General features: G+C 47.7%; 1 protein-coding gene across 17 annotated transcripts in view; it reads left to right on the forward strand.

The window, feature by feature from the left end:
* Nucleotides 1-21122, forward strand: part of TESMIN (testis expressed metallothionein like protein) — a 542857-nt gene extending 521735 nt beyond the window's left edge. For 12 of the 17 annotated variants that reach the window (XM_063945030.1, XM_063945033.1, XM_063945039.1 and 9 more), the window contains 2 exons: nucleotides 16887-16996; nucleotides 20573-21122. In XM_063945030.1, coding sequence (XP_063801100.1) covers nucleotides 16887-16996; nucleotides 20573-20759 — 297 coding nt within the window. In that variant the 3' untranslated portion in view covers nucleotides 20760-21122. Of the gene's footprint in view, nucleotides 1-16886; nucleotides 16997-20572 lie in introns of those variants that run through there. The other 5 variants (XM_063945034.1, XM_063945037.1, XM_063945038.1 and 2 more) reach the window with 3 other exon arrangements.
* Nucleotides 21123-21421: the final 299 nt, after the last annotated feature.

Consider the following 21421-nt stretch of genomic DNA (forward strand, 5'->3'; position numbering starts at 1 on the left):
CCAAGTTAGTAGCCATTTCCGGAGATTTGGGGCAATAAATGTTTTCCCAGGCGGGGGTACAGGAACTGAAGAAATCTGAGTCGTTAAGAAAGATGTTGGACTTATAATAGCTTGTTCACTTTTTAGATCATTGAATTCAGAAGAATTGAAGGACCGGGAAAAGGCATCAGCTTTCTTATTCAAGGATCCTGGGCGATAAGTGAGCTTGAAGTTAAACCGGGTGAAAAAGAGAGCCCATCTTGCTTGCCGCGGATTTAGATATTGAGCTGTTTGAAGATAAAGAAGATTTTTATGATCAGTGTATACTGTAATGGGATGTTGAGCTCCTTCTAAAAGATATCTCCATTCTTCAGATGCTAACTTAATGGCAAGCAATTCCTGCTCCCCGATGGCGTAGTTTCGTTCGGAGGCAGAAATCTTTGAGAATAATAACCGCATGGATGGACCTTCTTGTCCTCGTAAACTTGGGATAAAACAGCCCCAACTGCCTCTGTGGAAGCATCCATCTCCACGAGAAATGGACGATTAAGGTCAGGTTGACGAAGAATGGGAGCAGACGTGAAGGCTTGTTTCAAACTGAGGAAGGCTTTAGCAGCTTCAGAAGTCCAATTTGAGGGATCCGCTCCTTTACACATTAAGGCTGTGATGGGTGCGACCAAGGTGGAGTAACACTTAATAAATTTCCTGTAGAAATTGGCGAAGCCAAGGAAGCGCTGAATCCCTTTGAGAGTCGTGGGAGCTGACCAGTCACGAATAGCTTGAACTTTGGCAGGATCCATCCGTAGCTCTGATCCGGAAATGATAAAACCCAAAAATGGAATGGATGCTACCTCGAAGGTACATTTCTCCAATTTACAGTATAATCGATTCTTCCTCCTCAGACGAGCTAATACTTCCTTGACTTGGAGACGATGGGACTCTAGATCTTTGGAGAATATTAGGGTATCATCTAAGTATACCACCAAGCATTTATAGAGAAGACTCCGAAAAAGTTAATTCACATAACTTTGGAAAACTGCTGGAGCAATACAGAGACCAAACGGCATTACGAGAGTCTCATAATGCCCATCCCGAGTATTAAAGGCCATTTTCCAGTCATCCCCTGCACGGATTCTAATCAAGTTATAAGCGCCTCGAAGATCAAGTTTAGTAAAAACTGTGGCCCCCTTCACTCGATCGAACAATTCAAGGATCAGTGGAAGTAGATACCGATTTTTGATAGTGATCTCATTGAGTCCGCGGTAGTCAATGCATGGTCGCATCTTTTTTCTTGACAAAAAAGAATCCGGCCTCTGCAGGAGATGACAATGGTCTAATAAAGCCTTTGGTCAAATTCTCTTGTATGTAGTTAGCCATAGCCTGAGTCTCAGGGATAGATAACGGGTAAATTCGACCTCTGGGAGGAGTCCTACCCGGCACAAAATCATTCGGGCAATCCCATTCACGGTGAGGTGGTAAAGAATCTGCCCCTTGCTTACTGAAGATGTCTAGGTAAGACTGGTAAACTGTGGGTAATTCGGAGACATGAACTGAATGAAGAGGTTTAACTGAGGCCAAACAACCATTGGTGCAAGATTCTCCCCAGGATTGGATCTCCATAGTTCGCCAACAAGAGTTTTAGATTATGTTTTTGTAACCAAGGTAATCTGTAATACGCCCACTTTCATCCTAAAATAAATAGTTTGAAAGGTGATTATGCTTCAGGGATTCGACTCCCATCCACCACCATAACAGAAATTACCTGTTCCAAGGGCACAGTCCAAATCTTAAATTGCTGTACGATGGCAGAAGAAATGAAGTTCCCAGCTGCTCCGGAGTCTAATAAAGCTGAGACAAAGAGGACAGAAGATGGAACTTCCAAATAAATGGGCAACGTTGGCTCCTTCCCAGTACGTGACTCTAAAGTAACTCCTAGCTTAACCTCTCTGGAGTAAGCTTGGGGCGGGAGTTTTCCGGGCGGAGTTTACAGGACTTCACGAAGTGATCTGAAGAACCACAATACATACAGAGGTTCCCTTGACGGCGACGAGAACGCTCTTCTTCCGAAAGCCGAGAGCGACCTATTTGCATTGGCTCTTCAGTTGCTGGAGCAGGTGGAGACGAAGAGGGATCTTGCCGAGGTCTTAACCGGAAATGAAGACTTGGACGTTCAAACTTAGATTTCTCCAGACAGCGTTCCTTATACCGCAAGTCCAGTTTGTTACAAGTAGAAATCAGTTCATGCAATTTCGTGGGCACATCCCGAACCATCAAGTCATCCTTAATCCTGTCAGAAAGGCCGTTCCAAAAGGCAGCGATTAAGGCCTCCTCATTTCAATTCAATTCAGAAGACAAAGTACGGAACTGGATCACATACTGACTGACAGGATGCGAGCCCTGCCGAAGACGAAGGATCTCAAGGGACACTGAGGTGGTTCGGCCCGGCTCGTCGAAGATCTTCCTGACTGAAGAAACAAATTCAGCATAATTGGAGAGGATTGGGTCCCCTCTCTCCCAAAGCAGAGATGCCCACTCCAGTGCTTGACCAGTGAGGAGAGAAATAATATATGCGATCTTTGTGTGGGCCGGTGGGAAATTGGCCCACTGAAGCTCAAACTTTATTTCAGATTGGTTAAGGAATCCCGTACAAAGTTTCGGAGAGCCATCAAACTTGCTAGGTGGAGGTAGCTGCAGTCGTGATGTTGAGACTGTCGCCGGAGGAACTACTGCAGAGGAAGACACTACCGGAGCCGGGGACTGTGGGGCCCTAATGGCCGCATGAAGAGCCTCTAACCGGTCTGACGTGGTTTGCATGAATTGGACAATTTGCGACTGAGTGGACTCCTGAATCTCCAGGCGTGAGAGAATGTTGGCTGTAACATCGCCTTCGGAGGCCTGGTCGCCTGTCGGATCCATGTGGCCAGTGCTTACTGTCAGAATAGGCTGTGTTTGTGGATCCGTTGGACTCTGACCAACCGAAGGAGCAGATGCCCCTGACTGCTGGAAACAAGGAGGAACAAACTGCGGGATCCTGGCGCCCAGCATACCGGTGCTGGGATCCCAAATGCCGGAATGCTGGCAGCGGGGCTCGCCACGCTATTTATTCTCCCTCCAGGGGTGTCGTAGACCCCTCAAGAGGGAAAATAGTTTTAGGTGTACTGGCGGTTAGGATTCTGGCGTTGGTATGGTGAGTGCCGGGATTCCGACAGCCGGTATATCAGTTGCCACCCGTTATGAAGTGACTTCTGCATATGTTACTAAGTAAAGCCCAAAACTTTGTTCTTGATGATATTTTGTTTATTTTTGTAAATCTGGTACAAGGTTGGCAACCATTTATGACTCCTATGGTAATCACTGTTAACTTGTAGTCTGTTCTATTCCTCACTGTGGATACAGTCAAAATGCCAGCGCTCGAGATCCCGGTATTCAGGAGACCGACGCCGGAATCACGACAGCCAGCATTTTACTGACAGACGCCATCCTGACCACATCACAAACCGAGTGGGAATAGAACGCTGCGCTCGCCACCAGGCCCGCACCGTGGCGAGCACAAAGTGCCCGCAAGGGAACTTACTGCATACTTGCCTACTTTTGAAAAAGCATTTCAGCGGGGTTGTGAAAGTAACACCTATCAGTGTGGACGTGTACTGCTGCATCTACATCCAAATGTAAATGAGCCCCAAAGTTAGTAAGATCTACTTGTTGAAGAAAAGACACTTAGATTTTGCAGAATTTGTTTGTGTATTGTGCTTTACAAGAGGTTCCATATACTGTAAGTGGCCACGAGAAACTTTATTTAAAATGCATGTAGCCAGCCATAGGGATCATTGAGCCTAATTCAGATCTGTTCGCTAGCTAGCTATTTTTTGCAGCGCTGCGAACAGATAGATGCCGCCTATAGGGGACTGTATTTTCTCTGACGTCCTAGTGGATGCTGGGGACTCCGTAAGGACCATGGGGAATAGCGGCTCCGCAGGAGACTGGGCACAAAAGTAAAGCTTTAGAACTACCTGGTGTGCACTGGCTCCTCCCCCTATGACCCTCCTCCAAGCCTCAGTTAGATTTTTGTGCCCGAACGAGAAGGGTGCACACTAGGTGGCTCTCCTGAGCTGCTTAGTGAAAAGTTTAGTTTTAGGTTTTTTATGTTCAGTGAGACCTGCTGGCAACAGGCTCACTGCATCGAGGGACTAAGGGGAGAAGAAGCGAACTCACCTGTGTGCAGAGTGGATTGGGCTTCTTAGGCTACTGGACATTAGCTCCAGAGGGACCGATCACAGGCCCAGCCATGGATAGGTCCCAGAGCCGCGCCGCCGGCCCCCTTACAGAGCCAGAAGACAGAAGAGGTCCGGAAAATCGGCGGCAGAAGACGTCCTGTCTTCAACAAGGTAGCGCACAGCACTGCAGCTGTGCGCCATTGCTCTCAGCACACTTCACACTCCGGTCACTGAGGGTGCAGGGCGCTGGGGGGGGGGCGCCCTGAGACGCAATAAAAACACCTTGGATGGCAAAAAAATGCATCACATATAGCTCCTGGGCTATATGGATGAATTTAACCCCTGCCAGAATACACAGAAAAACGGGAGATAAGGCCGCCGAGAAGGGGGCGGAGCCTATCTCCTCAGCACACTGGCGCCATTTTCCCTCACAGCTCCGTTGGAGGGAAGCTCCCTGGCTCTCCCCTGCAGTCACTACACTACAGAAAGGGTTAAAAAAGAGAGGGGGGCACTAATTACGCGCAGTATTAAAAATACAGCAGCTATAAGGGGAAAAACACTTATATAAGGTTATCCCTGTATATATATAGCGCTCTGGTGTGTGCTGGCAAACTCTCCCTCTGTCTCCCCAAAGGGCTAGTGGGGTCCTGTCCTCTATCAGAGCATTCCCTGTGTGTGTGCTGTATGTCGGTACGTTTGTGTCGACATGTATGAGGAGAAAAATGATGTGGAGACGGAGCAGATTGCCTGTAATAGTGATGTCACCCCCTAGGGGGTCGACACCTGAGTGGATGAACTGTTGGAAGGAATTACGTGACAGTGTCAGCTCTGTATAAAAGACAGTGGTTGACATGAGACAGCCGGCTACTCAGCTTGTGCCTGTCCAGACGTCTCATAGGCCGTCAGGGGCTCTAAAGCGCCCGTTACCTCAGATGGCAGATATAGACGCCGACACGGATACTGACTCCAGTGTCGACGGTGAAGAGACAAATGTGACTTCCAGTAGGGCCACACGTTACATGATTGAGGCAATGAAAAATGTTTTACACATTTCTGATAATACGAGTACCACCAAAAAGGGGTATTATGTTCGGTGAGGAAAAACTACCTGTAGTTTTCCTGAATCTGAGAAATTAAATGAGGTGTGTGATGATGCGTGGGTTTCCCCCGATAACAACTGATAATTTCTAAAATGTTATTGGCATTATATCCTTTCCCGCCAGACGTTAGGGTGCGTTGGGAAACACCCCCTAGGGTGGATAAAGCGCTCACACGCTTGTAAGAACAAGGGCTCTACCCTCTCCTGAGATGGCCGCCCTTAAGGATCCTGCTGATAGAAAGCAGTAGGGTATCCTAAAATGTATTTACACACATACTGGTGTTATACTGCGACCAGCAATCGCCTCAGCCTGGATGTGCAGTGCTGGGTTGGCGTGGTCGGATTCCCTGACTGAAAATATTGATACCCTAGATAGGGACAGTAATTTCTATATATGCGTGATGCACAGCGGAATATTTGCCGACTGGCATCAAGTCTAAGTGCGTTGTCCATTTCTGCCAGTAGAGGGTTATGGACACGACAGTGGTCAGGTGATGCGGATTCCAAACGGCATTTGGAAGTATTGCCTTATTAAGGGGAGGAGTTATTTGGGGTCGGTCTTTCAGACCTGGTGGCCACGGCAACAGCTGGGAAATCCACGTTTGTACCCCAGGTCGCCTCTCAACATAAGAAGACGCCGTATTATCAGGCGCAGTCCTTTCGTGGGCAAGCGGGCAAAAGGTTCCTCATTTCTGCCCCGTGACAGAGGGAGAGGAAAAAGGCTGCAGAAATCAGCCAGTTCCCAGGAACAGAAGCCCTCTCCCGCCTCTGCCAAGCCCTCAGTATGACGCTGGGGCTTTACAAGCAGAATCAGGCATGGTGGGGGCCCGTCTCAATGAATTTCAGCGCGCAGTGGGCTCACTCGCAATTAGACCCCTGGATCCTTCAGGTGATATCTCAGGGGTACAAATTGGAATTCGAGACGTCTCCCCCTCGCCGTTTCCTAAAGTCGGCTTTACCGATGTCTCCCTCTGACAGGGAGGCAGTTTTGGAAGCCATTCACAAGCTGTATTCCCAGCAGGTGATAATCAAGGTACCCCTCCTGCAACAGGGAACGGGGTATTATTCCACACTGTTGTGGTACCGAAGCCGGACGGCTCGGTGAGACCGATTCTAAATCTAAAATCTTGAACACTTACATACGGAGGTTCAAATTCAAGATTGAGTCACTCAGAGCAGTGATTGCGAACCTGGAAGAAGGGGACTACATGATGTCTCGGGACATCAAGGATGCTTACCTTCATATCCCAATTTACCCTTCTCACCAAGGGTACCTCAGGTTTGTGGTACAGAACTGTCACTATCAGTTTCAGACGCTGCCGTATGGATGGTCCACGGCACCCCGGGTCTTTACCAAGGTAATGGCCGAAATGATGATACTCTTTCGAAGGAAGGGAATTTTAGTTATCCCTTACTTGGACGATTCCCTGATAAGGGTAAGATCCAGGGAACAGTTGGAGGTCGGTGTAACACTATCTCAGGTAGTGTTGCGGCAGCACGATTGGATTCTCAATATTCCAAAATCGCAGCTGATTCCGACGACTCGTCTTCTGTTCCTAGGGATGATCCTGGACACAGTCCAGAAAAAGGTGTTTCTCCCGGAGGAGAAAGTCAGGGAGTTATCCGAGCTAGTCGGGAACCTCCTATAACCGAGCCAAGTCTCAGTACATCAATGAAAGGGTTCTGGGAAAAATGGTGGCTTCCTACGAAGCAATCCCATTCGGCAGATTCCACGCAAGAACTTTCCAGTGGGACCTGCTGGACAAATGGTCCGGGTCGCATCTTCAGATGCATCAGCGGATAACCCTGTCACCAAGCACAAGGGTGTCTCTCCTGTGGTGGTTGCAGAGTGCTCATCTTCTAGAGGGCCGCAGATTCGACATTCAGGACTGGGTCCTGGTGACCACGGATGCCAGCCTGCGAGGCTGAGGAGCAGTCACACAGGGAAGGAATTTCCAGAGCTTATGGTCAAGCCTGGAGACATCACTTCACATAAATATCCTGAAGCTAAGGGCCATTTACAATGCTCTAAGCTCAGCAAGACCTCTGCTTCAAGGTCACCCGGAGTTGATCCATTCGGACAACATCACAGCAGTCACCCACGTAAACAGACAGGGTAACACAAGAAGCAGGAGGGCAAGGCAGAAGCTGCAAGGATTCTTCGCTGGGCTGAAAATCATGTGATAGCACTGTCAGCAGTATTCATTCCGGGAGTGGACAACTGGGAAGCAGACTTCCTCAGCAGACACGACCCCCACCCGGGAGATTGGGGACTTCACCCAGAAGTCTTCCACATGTTTATAAAACTCGACAAGTATTGCGTCAGGTCAAGGGACCCTCAGGCAATAGCTGTAGACGCTCTGGTAACACAGTGGGTGTACCAGTCAGTGTATGTGTTCCCTCCTCTGCCTCTCATACCCAAGGTACTGAGAATTATAAGATGGAGAGGAGTAAGCACTATATTCGTGGCTCCGGATTGGCCAAGAAGGACTTAGTAACCGGAACTTCAAGAGATGCTCACGGAGGATCCGTGGCCTCTACCTCTAAGAAGGGACCTGCTCCAGCAAGGACCCTGTCTGTTCCAAGACTTACCGCGGCTGCGTTTGACGGCATGGCGATTGAACGCCGGATCCTGAAGGAGAAAGGCATTCCGGATGAAGTCATTCCTATCCTGATCAAAGCCAGGAAAGATATAACCGCAAAACATTATCACCGCATTTGGCGAAAATATGTTGCGTGGTGCAAGGCCAGTAAGGCCCCGACGGAGGAATTTTCAACTAGGTCGATTCCTACATTTCCTGCAAACAGGAGTGTCTATGGGCCTGAAATGGGGGTCCATTAAGGTTCAAATTTCGGCCCTGTCAATTTTCTTCCAAAAAGAACTAGCTTCAGTCCCTGAAGTTCAGACGTTTGTGAAAGGGGTACTGTATATACAGCCTCCTTTTGTGCCTCCAGTGGCACCTTGGGATCTAAATGTAGTTTTTGGGTTCCAAAAGTCACATTGGTTTGAACCACTTAAATATGTGGAGTTAAAATATCTCACATGGAAAGTGGTCATGCTGTTGGCCCTGGCCTGGGCCAGGTGCGTGTCAGAATTGGCGGCTTTATCCTGTAAAAGCCCTCATCTGATTTTCCATTCGGACAGGGCGGAATTGAGGACTTGTCCTCAGTTTCTCCCTAAGGCGGTTTTCAGCGTTTCACCTGAATCAACCTATTGTGGTGCCTGCGGCTACTAGGGACTTGGAGGACTCCAAGTTGCTAGACGTTGTCAGGGCCCTGGAAATATAGGTTTCCAGGACGGCTGGAGTCAGAAAATCTGACTCGTTGTTTATTCTGTATGCACCCAACAAGCTGGGTGCTCCTGCTTCTAAGCAGACTATTGCTCGTTGGATTTGTAGTACAATTCAGCTTGCACATTCTGTGGCAGGCCTGCCACAGCCAAAATCTGTAAAAGCCCATTCCACAAGGAAGGTGGGCTCATCTTGGGCGGCTGCCCGATGGGTCTCGGCTTTACAACTTTGCCGAGCAGCTACTTGGTCAGGAGCAAATACGTTTGTAAAATTCTACAAATTTGATACCCTGGCTGAGGAGGACCTGGAGTTCTCTCATTTGGTGCTGCAGAGTCATCCGCACTCTCCCGCCCGTTTGGGAGCTTTGGTATAATCCCCATGGTCCTTACGGAGTCCCCAGCATCCACTAGGACGTCAGAGAAAATAAGAATTTACTTACCGATAATTCTATTTCTCGTAGTCCGTAGTGGATGCTGGGCGCCCATCCCAAGTGCGGATTGTCTGCAATACTGGTACATAGTTATTGTTACCAAAAAATCGGGTTATTGCTGTAGTGAGCCATCTTTTCTAGAGGCTCCTCTGTTATCATGCTGTTAACTGGGTTTAGATCACAAGTTATATGGTGTGATTGGTGTGGCTGGTATGAGTCTTACCCGGGATTCAAAATCCTTCCTTATTGTGTACGCTCGTCCGGGCACAGTATCCTAACTGAGGCTTGGAGGAGGGTCATAGGGGGAGGAGCCAGTGCACACCAGGTAGTTCTAAAGCTTTACTTTTGTGCCCAGTCTCCTGCGGAGCCGCTATTCCCCATGGTCCTTACGGAGTCCCCAGCATCCACTACGGACTACGAGAAATAGAATTATCGGTAAGTAAATTCTTATTTTAGCTTTGCAAATGTGCAAACGCGTGTGCAGCCGCCCTGTACAAAAACAGCTTGTGCAGTTTCTGAGTAGCTCTGACTTTACTCAGCCGCTGCGATCACTTCAGCCTATTCGATTCTGGAATTGACGCCAGACACCTGCCCTGCAAACGCTTTGACACACTTGCGTTTTTCCAACCACTCCCAGATAACAGTCAATTGACACCCACAAACGCCCTCTTCCTGTCAATCTCCTTGCGAACGGCTGTGTGAATGGTTTCTTCACTAGAACCAGTGCACAACAACGATCCCCTCTGTACCCGTACGGCATAGCGAGCGAACAGATCTGAATTAGGCCCATTGTGCCTTATAACCAATGCAGGGAAATGGCACTGATGTTCCCATTTGAATGATTTATTTATTTCTCCCAAGAATGTAACAGCTGCATAATGGGGTTAAGGTAAAATCAGGGAGATTGCTGAACTATTCAGGGAGTCAGGGAGATTGCTTCTATTTCAGGGAGTCTCCTGCAGAATGAGGGAGGGTAGGCAAGTATGACTTACTGCCTCGCTGCTGGTATTCCGGCAGATGGGATGCCACTGTTGGGATACTGACAGCCGGCATCCCATCAGTCGGTATATCATACCGGACCCCTTCAGTGTAGAAGAAATGTTTTTCTGCAATATAGTGCTGTAGATGGGAGAACAGTCATTTGAGTAGCATTTCCCTGAGATTAGCCTTTGAGGCACACTATGGACCTACAGTATATCTGCACAGATTAGGATATTTCAGTAAATTGTTTCAGTTGGCTACATTTTCAGTATTTTTTGCAATATTCAGATGCAGGATTCCTACCAAACGTAATATACTGTATGTTAGTTAGAGATGAGCGGGTTCAGTTCCCTGAGAACCAAACCCGCCCGAACGTCACCACCCGAACCTGGATCCGAGTCAGAACGTCATCATCCCACTGTTGGATTCTCCCGGGGTTTGGATTCCATATAAGGAGCCGCGCGTCGCCGCCATTTTCACTCCGGCCTTGGAGAGTGTAGAGAGAGGACGTGTCTCCGTCCTCAGTGTCATTCATCAGTTCAGTGGAAGTGTCTTGTGCTGCATCAGTCCAGTCACAGTGGTTGTGTCCTCTCCTGCCATATGTCCAGTGCTGCTGTATAAGTTAAGTCCAGTCCAGTGGTGCTGTCTTGTGGTGCATCAGTCCAGTGGTGGTGTCTTGTGCTCCATCAGTCCAGTCACAGTGGTGTTGTCCTCTGCTGCTATATGTCTAGTGTTGCTGTATAAGTCCAGCCCAGTGGTGCTGTGTTGTGCTGCATCAGCTCAGTGGTAGTGTATTGTGCTGCATCAGTCCAGTCACAGTGGTGGTGTCCTCTGCTGCCATATGTCCAGTGCTGCTTATAAATCCAGTCTAGTGGTGCTGTGTTGTGCTGCATCAGTACAGTGGTAGTGTCTTGTGCTACATCAGTCCAGTCACAGTGATGGTGTCCTCTGCTGCCATATGTCCAGTGCTGCTGTATAAATCCAGTCCATTGCAGTGGTGCTGTGTTATCCTGCATCAGTCCAGTGGTGGTGTCCCTGTGCTGCTGTATATGTCCAGTGGAACTGCCGTATATGTCCAGTGATACTGCCGTATTTGTCCAGCTGTACTGGCGTATAAGTCCAGTGGTACTGCTGTATAATTCCATTGATCCTGCCGTATAATTCCAGTGGTACTGGCGTATAAGTCCAGTGATCCTGCCGTATAATTCCAGTGGTACTGGTGTATAAGTCCAGTCCAGTGATACTGCCGTATATGTCCAGTGATTCTGCTGTATAATTCCAGTGGTACTGGTGTATAAGTCCAGTCCAGTGATACTGCTGTATATGTCCAGTGGTACTGCCGTATAAGCCCAGTGGTACTGCCATATAATTCCAGTGATCCTGCTGTATAATTCCAGTGGTACTGGCGTATACGTCCAGTCCAGTGATACTGCCGTATATGTCCAATGGTACTGCCGTATAAATCCAGTGGTACTGCCGTATAATTCCAGTGGTACTGGCGTATAATGCCAGTGATCCTGCCGTATAATTCCAGTAGTACTGGCGTATAAGTCCAGTCCAGTGATACTGCCGTATATGTCCAGTGATCCTGATGTATAATTCCAGTGGTACTGGCTTATAAGTCCAGTCTAGTGATACTGTCGTATATGTCCAGTGGTACTACCGTATAATTCCAGTGGCGCTGCCTTATAATTCCAGTGATACTGCCGTATAATTTCAGTGGTACTGGCGTATAAATCCAGTGGTACTTGCGTATAAATCCAGTCCAGTGATACTGCCATATATGTCCAGTGGTACTGCCGTATAATTCCAGTGATACTGCCATGTAATTCCAGTGGTACTGGCATATAAATCCAGTGATCCTGTCGTATAAATCCAGTCCAGTGATATTGCCGTATAAATCCAGTCCAGTGGTACTGCCGTATAAATCCAGTCCAGTGGTACTGCCGTATAAATCCAGTGATACTGCCGTATATATATATACCCTGTTGCAAAGCGGATTACTGAGGCCATAACAATTATGTTGGTGTTAGCCGTGCGTCCGGTATCCGCCATTAGTGCAGTGGGACTGCAGTGTCACTCCTATATGGGCCAGGCGTTTGTGCTACACACTTGTGTCGCTTAGCTTAGTCATACAGCTACCTCATTGCACCTCTTTTACTTCTTTGCATGATGTGCTGTTTGGGGACTAGTTTTTTTAAGTGCCATATTGTCTGCCATTGCAGTGCCACTCCTAGATGGGCCAGGTGTTTGTGCCGCACACTTGTGTCGCTTAGCTTAGTCATCCAGCTACCTCATTGCACCTCTTTTAGTCTTTGCATAATGTGCTGTTTGGGGACTAGTTATTTTAAGTGCCATCCTGTCTGCCATTGCAGTGCTACTCCTAGATGGGCCAGGTGTTTGTGCCGCACACTTGTGTTGCTTAGCTTAGCCATCCAGCGACCTCATTGCAGCTCTTTTTCTGCTTTGCATAATGTCCTGTTTGGGGACTAGTTTTTTTAAGTGCCATCCTGTCTGCCATTGCAGTGCTACTCCTAGATGGGCCAGGTGTTTGTGCCGCACACTTGCGTCGCTTAGCTTAGTCATCCAGCTACATCATTGCACCTCTTTTACTCTTTGCATAATGTGCTGTTTGGGGACTAGTTTTTTTAAGTGCCATCCTGTCTGCCATTGCAGTGCTGCTCCTAGATGGGCCAGGTGTTTGTGCCGCCCACTTGTGTCACTTAGCTTAGTCATACAGCCACCTTGGTGCAACCTTTTGGCCTAAAAACAATATTGTGAGGTGTTCAGAATAGACTGGAAATGAATGTTATTGAGGTTAGTCATACTGTAGGATCAAAATTGCCCTAAAATTCTGTGATTTTAGCTGTTTTTATGTTTTTTTCAAAAATCATCCAGATCTAAAACCAAAACACGAAAGGGTGGTTTTGGCAAAACCAATCCGGATCCAAAACACGAGCATGGAACCAGAACCAAAACACAAATCACGAAAAGTGCCCGCCGCACATCTCTAAAGTATTTCAGCCCTGCAACTGTCCTGTATACTCTTAATCTTTTCGGGCAATCTATAATATAATCTAGCCTGGAATGTAGCCTTTGCCAATAGACTTTACAGAAGGATAAGACAAAGGCAAAAGATAAAAGTGTCATCAATAACACCGAACACCTCACATATGACAGGATATTATCTAGTAATATAGGACCTTATTCAGAGATGGATGCAGATCACTGCGTCCATCTCCTCACATGCTGAGGTCCACCCAGAACAGGGCAAGGCCACCCAGCATGTGTGGCGCCGCCTCACGATGCGTCCGCAGTTACATTGTGGGTGCATTGAATTAAGTTTGACCCCTGCCAGCTCAGCCTGGCTGCGCTGTCAGGTGGTCTGCCGCCATTTTTTAATTGGAGTGGCTGCATAGCCGCCCTGAACGCTGCCCCCAAATGCCCGCCGTTGTCAATCATCCTGCGGTCGTACTCCTCCAGGATGCAGGTGCAAGGAGAAGGGTCGCGTGTGTGCACTGTGGGCACTGTGCATGCGCAGATCAGATGGACGAGGCCGCTGTGTACAGATGCGCGGCTGCGTCCATCTCTGAATCATCCCCATAGTCGATAGCTACTATGCATGTTTTTTTCACTTCTCTCTTCCAACACCTTCCCATCTCCTTCCCCCATTTATCCCCATTCCTCCCTTCTCTTCCTATTGTGCAGGTTTTGTCTCCCCCCCTTCCCAAATCTCTCTGTTTCTGTCTCCTGGGACCCCTTCTCTCTGCCTTGGCATCTTGTCCCTTCTCCTCTCTCTCTTCTGGAACACCTGCTTGCCATCCTGTCCCCTCTCCTCTTCTGTATCTAGCATGCACTGAAAGCAGTGAGGGCGTTGGGGGCTGGGCTTCCCCTCATCTAGGGGTAAATTTACTAAGATGGGAGTTCTATTTAACATGGGATGTTGCCCATAGCAACCAATCAGATTCTACTTCTCATTTATCTAGCACCTTCTAGAAGATAATACCTGGAATCTGATTGATTGCTATGGGCAACATCCTATCTTAAAGAGAACTCCCATCTTAGTAAATATACCCCCTAGTGTGCAACTGCTTGACTAACATTGCGATTATATTATAGCTTTAAGTAAATTCACTAATTTTTCTTGTTGGCAATGTTAAGATGATCATAAATGCTCTATCGGCAGATATAAGATTGAAATACATACACAGGGACAAATTTATTCCCAACTTACAACTCTAAACCTATCTAAATGACACAGACTGTTATGAAAGACTAGATCCTTGGACTTGCAAGATGCTGTGGAGAACTCTACTGAAAGATCCTCGGACTTGCAAGATGCCGTGGAGTACTTCAGAACTAATTAGGATTGTAGCTGCCTTTGACTTGCTTGAAGTTGAGTCCTATTAGGGTGAGACTCCTACAGCCCACAGGCTTTTCACCATTAGCAACCCCCCCCCCCCCCCCCCCCCCCCAGCTTTCCCTTTACAGCTTGTTGCGCACACCAGTACTTCAGGGGCCCCCTGGACTTAATTCCTCCGACAGAGGGAGCTCACCTAATAGACCAGAGATCCCAGATTACACAGAATAATGACTGAAGAGGGGCAGTGTCTTGGTAGCTAAGACACAACATGATCAGACTCTGTTACCACTGGGTTTAATGTACCAGAGGTTGCTGAGAGGTGGAGTAGGACGTTGGCAGGTGCAGACAGACAGGAACGGCTGCGTTTCAGCCGTACAGGATAACAGCGGTCTGGGCAGATATATTAGAGAGGTTGCTTGACCTTACAGGGTATCAGCAGACAGGTCAGGTATGCATGATAGGCTGAAGCTTGGCCAGGATGTCAGCAGACAGGACTGGTATGCCAGATTGGTTGAAGCTTGGCCTTGTAGAATGTCGGACACACAGCAAAGTGCTGGTGGACCGGTTGGGGGTGGCCAAGGCGACGAACACTCTTAAGTGCCAGCGAGGGGAGGGGGCGCAGACACAGGCAGGGGTGGGGGCTGTGGCTTCAGGGGTGGCCCCGGCGGGACACATACACTCTAACAAGGTGCCGGCGGAATAGGGGGGCATTCGCAGACACAGCCGGGTGCCAGCTGTGGTGGGGGGAAGGGGGGCTGTGGCTTCAGAGGGAAAAGTTATCACTTTTCCAAATAACTGGCTTCTCAAACAGCCCAGTTTTTTGGAAGTGATTATTTTCTCATGCTGGCATGATGAATAATGAAAAAATTGTGTGAGAATACAATGAAAATTGAAAACTAAAGATTCTCATTGCACAATTTTTCATGATGAATATGCCCCCAAGTGTACAGGGTTGGCTGAAGCTTGGCCCTGCAGGATGTTAGCAGACAGACCTAGTGTGCAGAATTATCCGAAGTTTAGCCTTGAAAGATGTTAGCAGACTGACCAGGCGTGCAGGATTGACTGAAGCTAAACCTTGCAGGATGTTAGCTGACAGACCAGATTTGCAGGATTAGCTGAAGCTTGGACTTGCAGGATATTAACTGACAGACCAGGATTGCAGGGACCAGGATTGCAGGATAGGCTGAAGCATGGATTTGCAGAATATTTACTGACAGACCAAGTTTGCAGGATTTACTGAAGTGTGGACTTGCAAGATATTAACCAACAGACCAGGTTTGCAGGATTGGCTGTAGCAGACAAAGGAGCAAGGAAGATCCATATTACAACACAGAGCAATAAGGGCTTCCTTAGTAACTTAGGACTATAACTAGCAAGGTCAGGCAGGAGTGTCTGGAAGATAAAGGGGAGGAGAGCCAATCCGGAGACCAGCTGGGACAAGCCCCCTTTTAATTACAAACTCCATGCAGCCCGAGCGCTGCACGTCCTTATGAAGACCCACAATCCCCCGTGACCGTTGGGTGGAAGTGCTAGCGCTGAGCCACCGCAGTGGCTGGTAACACAGACAACAAACTGACATTAAAAGATTGGTCAGCCTTTTTATTTAAAAACATCAAAATAAAATATGTATTGTGGCAGAAAGAAAGAACAGCCAGTTGCTTAGTGACATCACATCTTACGCTATCAGATGTCACAGCAAAACCTGCATAGCCAAATACCCTACTCCATGGCAAGTACAAGGCTCCAACTCTCTCACCAATACACCACAGTAAGCCAGCCCACCAGCCAGTACTGCTGACCCCAGTATGGTAAAATTAGCCTAAACAGTGTATTGTAAAGGGAGCGTACCTCCCATAATGGTCAGCGCAATAGACACTGTACTGCCATTGGGATCGATATGTGATCCCGCCGCTCGGGATGCAAAATGTCAGTATATCGACATCGGCATCCCAGTCGCCAGAATGCCGGCAGGGGACGGCGAGCGCAACGAAACCCCTTGCGGGCTCGGTGGTGAGCTTAGCTCATCACAGTTTCTATTCTTCCTCTATGGGTGTCGTGGACACCCATAGAGGGGGACTCACCTACCTCATCGGTATTCCGGCGTACCCCGTTGGGATCCCGGCGTCGGTATTGAGACAGCTGGGATCCTGACAAGCAGTATGTTAACCGCATATCCTGCCATTCTGTCCCACTGCAAGGAGGTTGACAAACATCAAAGGAAAGATTGGGAAGGGAGGGGAGCACAAGAAAAGAGGCAAATCCCTATCCAGAGATAGTTCATATGGCTTATTCTCCCACCTTGAAACTCCTCCCCTTAACAACTGATTGGCTAACTACCCAGGCAAAGATGAACACCTTAAGTTTCTTCATAAATGTCCCTAATCTTTTACTCTCTATGGTTTAACATGCTTCCTCTTCACTTGAGCACTTGCTCATCATGTTAGTGCAGGGCTGTATTTCTACAATGAAATGTTTATACCGTTAACAAGTATAATACAATTCGCCACTGAAAATGTGTTCTTCATCATAGGGTAAAATAATGTGCTCTTCTATATGTAAATGCATGGACTGTAAAAACTGTGAAGAAGGTCCAGAGCGTAAATCTGTTAGGAATATGCAGCAAGACAGAGATGCAGGAAGGTAGGAGTCCACAATATACAGCACATGGCAGCAGTGAGAACTTTGCAAACATGGAAGCAGTTATGCGATACTGTGCTATTTTCTATTATTCACACCAGGTCAGGCATACATTCTGTAAGGGTTGGAAAAGGCAGAGGGATCTGAGGATGGTGTTAGTTCACTCAGTTCAGTTTGTGGAGCTTGATGAATTGCAAGGTGCATACTGTAGGTTCTTTAATGTATGCACAAGTTATTCATGGTATCTCCTGTGTAAATACAGTACATTATTGAAAGGCTCCATAACTACTGTTTCTATGGGATGCAGTTACAATACCGACATTCAGGATACTGGCGTTCAGGAGACTGATGCTGGAATCCCGACAGCCGGTGAAATACCGCCAGCAGGAATCCCGACAGCCGGTGAAATGCCACCGGACGGAATCCCGACCACCGGCGGGTATTCCCACTCGCTTGGTGGGACCACACCACCAACCGAGTGGTAATGAAACCTGTGGCGAGTGCAGCGAGCCCGCGAGGGGACTCGCGGCCTCGCTGTTGGGATTCTGACAGACGGGATGGTATACTGATAGCCAGCATGAGTTCAGCATCCCGGCTGTCCTGTAATAGGGATGAGTTCAGCATCCCGGCTGTCCTGTAATAGGGGTGAGTTCAGCATCCCAGCTGTCCTGTAATAGGGGTGAGTTCAGCATCCCAGCTGTCCTGTAATAGGGATGAGTTCAGCATCCCAGCTGTCCTGTAATAGGGATGAGTTCAGCATCCCGGCTGTCCTGTAATAGGGATGAGTTCAGCATCCCAGCTGTCCTGTAATAGGGGGTGAGTTCAGCATCCCGGCTGTCCTGTAATAGGGATGAGTTCAGCATCCCGGCTGTCCTGTAATAGGGATGAGTTCAGCATCCCAGCTGTCCTGTAATAGGGGTGAGTTCAGCATCCCGCCTGTCCTGTAATAGGGATGAGTTCAGCATCCCAGCTGTCCTGTAATAGGGGTGAGTTCAGCATCCCGGCTGTCCTGTAATAGGGATGAGTTCAGCATCCCAGCTGTCCTGTAATAGGGGTGAGTTCAGCATCCCGGCTGTCCTGTAATAGGGGTGAGTTCAGCATCCCAGCTGTCCTGTAATAGGGATGAGTTCAGCATCCCGGCTGTCCTGTAATAGGGATGAGTTCAGCATCCCGGCTGTCCTGTAATAGGGATGAGTTCAGCATCCCAGCTGTCCTGTAATAGGGGTGAGTTCAGCATCCCGGCTGTCCTGTAATAGGGATGAGTTCAGCATCCCGGCTGTCCTGTAATAGGGATGAGTTCAGCATCCCGACTGTCCTGTAATAGGGATGAGTTCAGCATCCCGACTGTCCTGTAATAGGGATGAGTTCAGCATCCCGGCTGTCCTGTAATAGCGATGAGTTCAGCATCCCGGCAGTCCTGTAATAGCGATGAGTTCAGCATCCCAGCTGTCCTGTAATAGGGGTGAGTTCAGCATCCCAGCTGTCCTGTAATAGGGGTGAGTTCAGCATCCCGGCTGTCCTGTAATAGGGATGAGTTCAGCATCCCGGCTGTCCTGTAATAGAGATGAGTTCAGCATCCCAGCTGTCCTGTAATAGGGGTGAGTTCAGCATCCCGGCTGTCCTGTAATAGGGATGAGTTCAGCATCCCGGCTGTCCTGTAATAGAGATGAGTTCAGCATCCCGGCTTTCCTGTAATAGGGATGAGTTCAGCTTCCCAGCTGTCCTGTAATAGGGATGAGTTCAGCATCCCGACTGTCCTGTAATAGGGATGAGTTCAGCATCCCGGCTGTGCTGTAATAGGGATGAGTTCAGCATCCCAGCTGTCCTGTAATAGGGATGAGTTCAGCATCCCGGCTGTCCTGTCATAGCGATGAGTTCAGCATCCCGACTGTCCTGTAATAGGGATGAGTTCAGCATCCCGGCTGTCCTGTAAATAGCGATGAGTTCAGCATCCCGGCTGTCCTGTCATAGCGATGAGTTCAGCATCCCGACTGTCCTGTAATAGGGATGAGTTCAGCATCCCGGCTGTGCTGTAATAGGGATGAGTTCAGCATCCCAGCTGTCCTGTAATAGGGATGAGTTCAGCATCCCGGCTGTCCTGTCATAGCGATGAGTTCAGCATCCCGGCTGTCCTGTAATAGCGATGAGTTCAGCACCCCGGCTGTCCTGTAATAGGGATGAGTTCAGCATCCCGGCTGTCCTGTAATAGGGATGAGTTCAGCATCCCGGCTGTCCTGTAATAGCGATGAGTTCAGCACCCCGGCTGTCCTGTAATAGGGATGAGTTCAGCATCCCGGCTGTCCTGTAATAGCGATGAGTTCAGCACCCCGGCTGTCCAGTAATAGGGATGAGTTCAGCATCCCGGCTGTCCTGTCATAGCGATGAGTTCAGCATCCCGGCTGTCCTGTAATAGCGATGAGTTCAGCACCCCGGCTGTCCTGTAATAGGGGTGAGTTCAGCACCCCGGCTGTCCTGTAAATAGCGATGAGTTCAGCATCCCGGCTGTCCTGTAATAGGGTGAGGCACTGAAAGGGGGGTGGGGGGGTATAGGCCTAGCCGCCACCCCCCGAGTGTAGGGTTAGGGTAGGGGACAGGGGGTAAAAATACTTACCCCCTCCGATGTCAGCATCTTCAGTGTCGGGATACCGTGGTCGGTCATGTGACTGCTGGCATCCTGACCGGCGGTATTTCATATATATGTTCTGTAAATATAACTGTCATGTATGTACTGTATATCACGTAATAAAAGGGTTTAAGACTGTCTAATATCATGCAGTGATAGAAGCAGTTTACCTAAAAAAGCTAACTAGGGCAACTGAGAGCGATATTGGGTGGCAGTGGCAAGCAGAGACATATAGAATTTTGCTGGCTAGTATGGATCCCTTCTGCCGCTACGCATGCATGACCCTTTATTGGTGGGTCACACATGTGCACTGTACTAAGAGCCCAGTCTCCAGATTCCATTGGCAGATTCAATAAATATTAATAAATAAATAAAAACTTTCAAAAGAAAAAAAATATTTTATCTGTTCTCCTACCGCCCCCTACTATCACAATCCCGAGGAGGATTGCTGGAGGCAGTGTGCAAATGCTGGTTATAGCTGTGCTGGCTTCGGATCTTGCTAGATGGGTGGCAGCCGTATCTTTTACTGGATGTATGGCTCTCCTTGCTATGATAAATAGACCACTTGGGAGATTTATCAAAGTTTGGAGAGATATAAAATACTAACCACTCAGCTTCTACCATGTTACAGGCTGTGTGTGAAAATTACCAGTCACTTTATGATACTTTATATCTCTCTGCTTTATTCCTCTCCAAGCTTTGATAAATCTTCCCGGACTATGTGGTCTATAAATTTGAATGGTGGAGTGTGGCCTTATGGTGGTGGAGTGATCAAGACATCAGTATAATAAAGACTGAATTTAGATCAAACTCCATTATTCCAGAAATGAAAACTTGAAAAATCTTTTTCTTCTTTAACTCTATGAGCTATGGAGGCACGAGTCGACAGAAAGAATTAATCAGCAACATATAGAACTGTAGCACTGACATTCTGCTCTTCTTTACTTTCTCCATAGTATTGTCCGAATTTGTACTTCCATGGAAGTAGTGAGAGCGACATGTGCTTGTCTTCTAGCTCAAGCAGAAGAAGCAGAAAAACAGGGATATTCTGTTTGCCTGGCACAGCAAAAAGTAATTGAAGAATTTGGAAAATGTTTAACACAAATACTACACACAGTGGTCCCAGGAGAAACTTGCTCATGAGAGTTATTTAAGGTCTACCAGTTATTCAGTCACTCTGTTATTACTTTTGTTTTTCTCTACTGTTGCAATGTATACGTTATACCAGTGGGGTGTTTATGTAAATGTTGTGGATTTATTATACATTGATGTTTTTTTGTTGACTACATGAATAGGAATGGTGTGATTAATGTGGAATTCTTGCAAGGATAGCATTGGGAAGAAATTAGATTTTCCAACAACAAAAGTCATGCACAGGTGGTGGGATATTGAGAAATATATTTTAGCCTAGGTTTGAGTTTTGTTATATTACAGTTTTACATGTTAAATTATTGTAATGCTTTATATAAGTACAGTATATTACAGTAAATACAGTATATTGGTAAAGCTATATTGGTCTGTGGTGTGTTCTAGATTCTAGGAAACAGAGAGAAGCGATGTAAATATTACATTGTTACTACTAGACACTATGGGCCTGATTCTGGGCTACAAGCCAATGAGGTCACATTTCTTGTCTTTATGCATACTGCTAGTGTGTCACGGCCTACATACTTTGAGCATCTACCAGCGTTTCTGAGTTGTTGCCCCTTTTTGACGGCTGGGTATGTGTTCCTGGGTGGCAACTGAGTGACAACAGAGCACATGAATGTAGGAGAAACGTCCCATGGGCATATCATGGGAACGTT

This window comes from Pseudophryne corroboree, chromosome 11 (genome assembly GCF_028390025.1).
Source record: "Pseudophryne corroboree isolate aPseCor3 chromosome 11, aPseCor3.hap2, whole genome shotgun sequence".
Lineage (NCBI taxonomy): Eukaryota > Metazoa > Chordata > Amphibia > Anura > Myobatrachidae > Pseudophryne > Pseudophryne corroboree.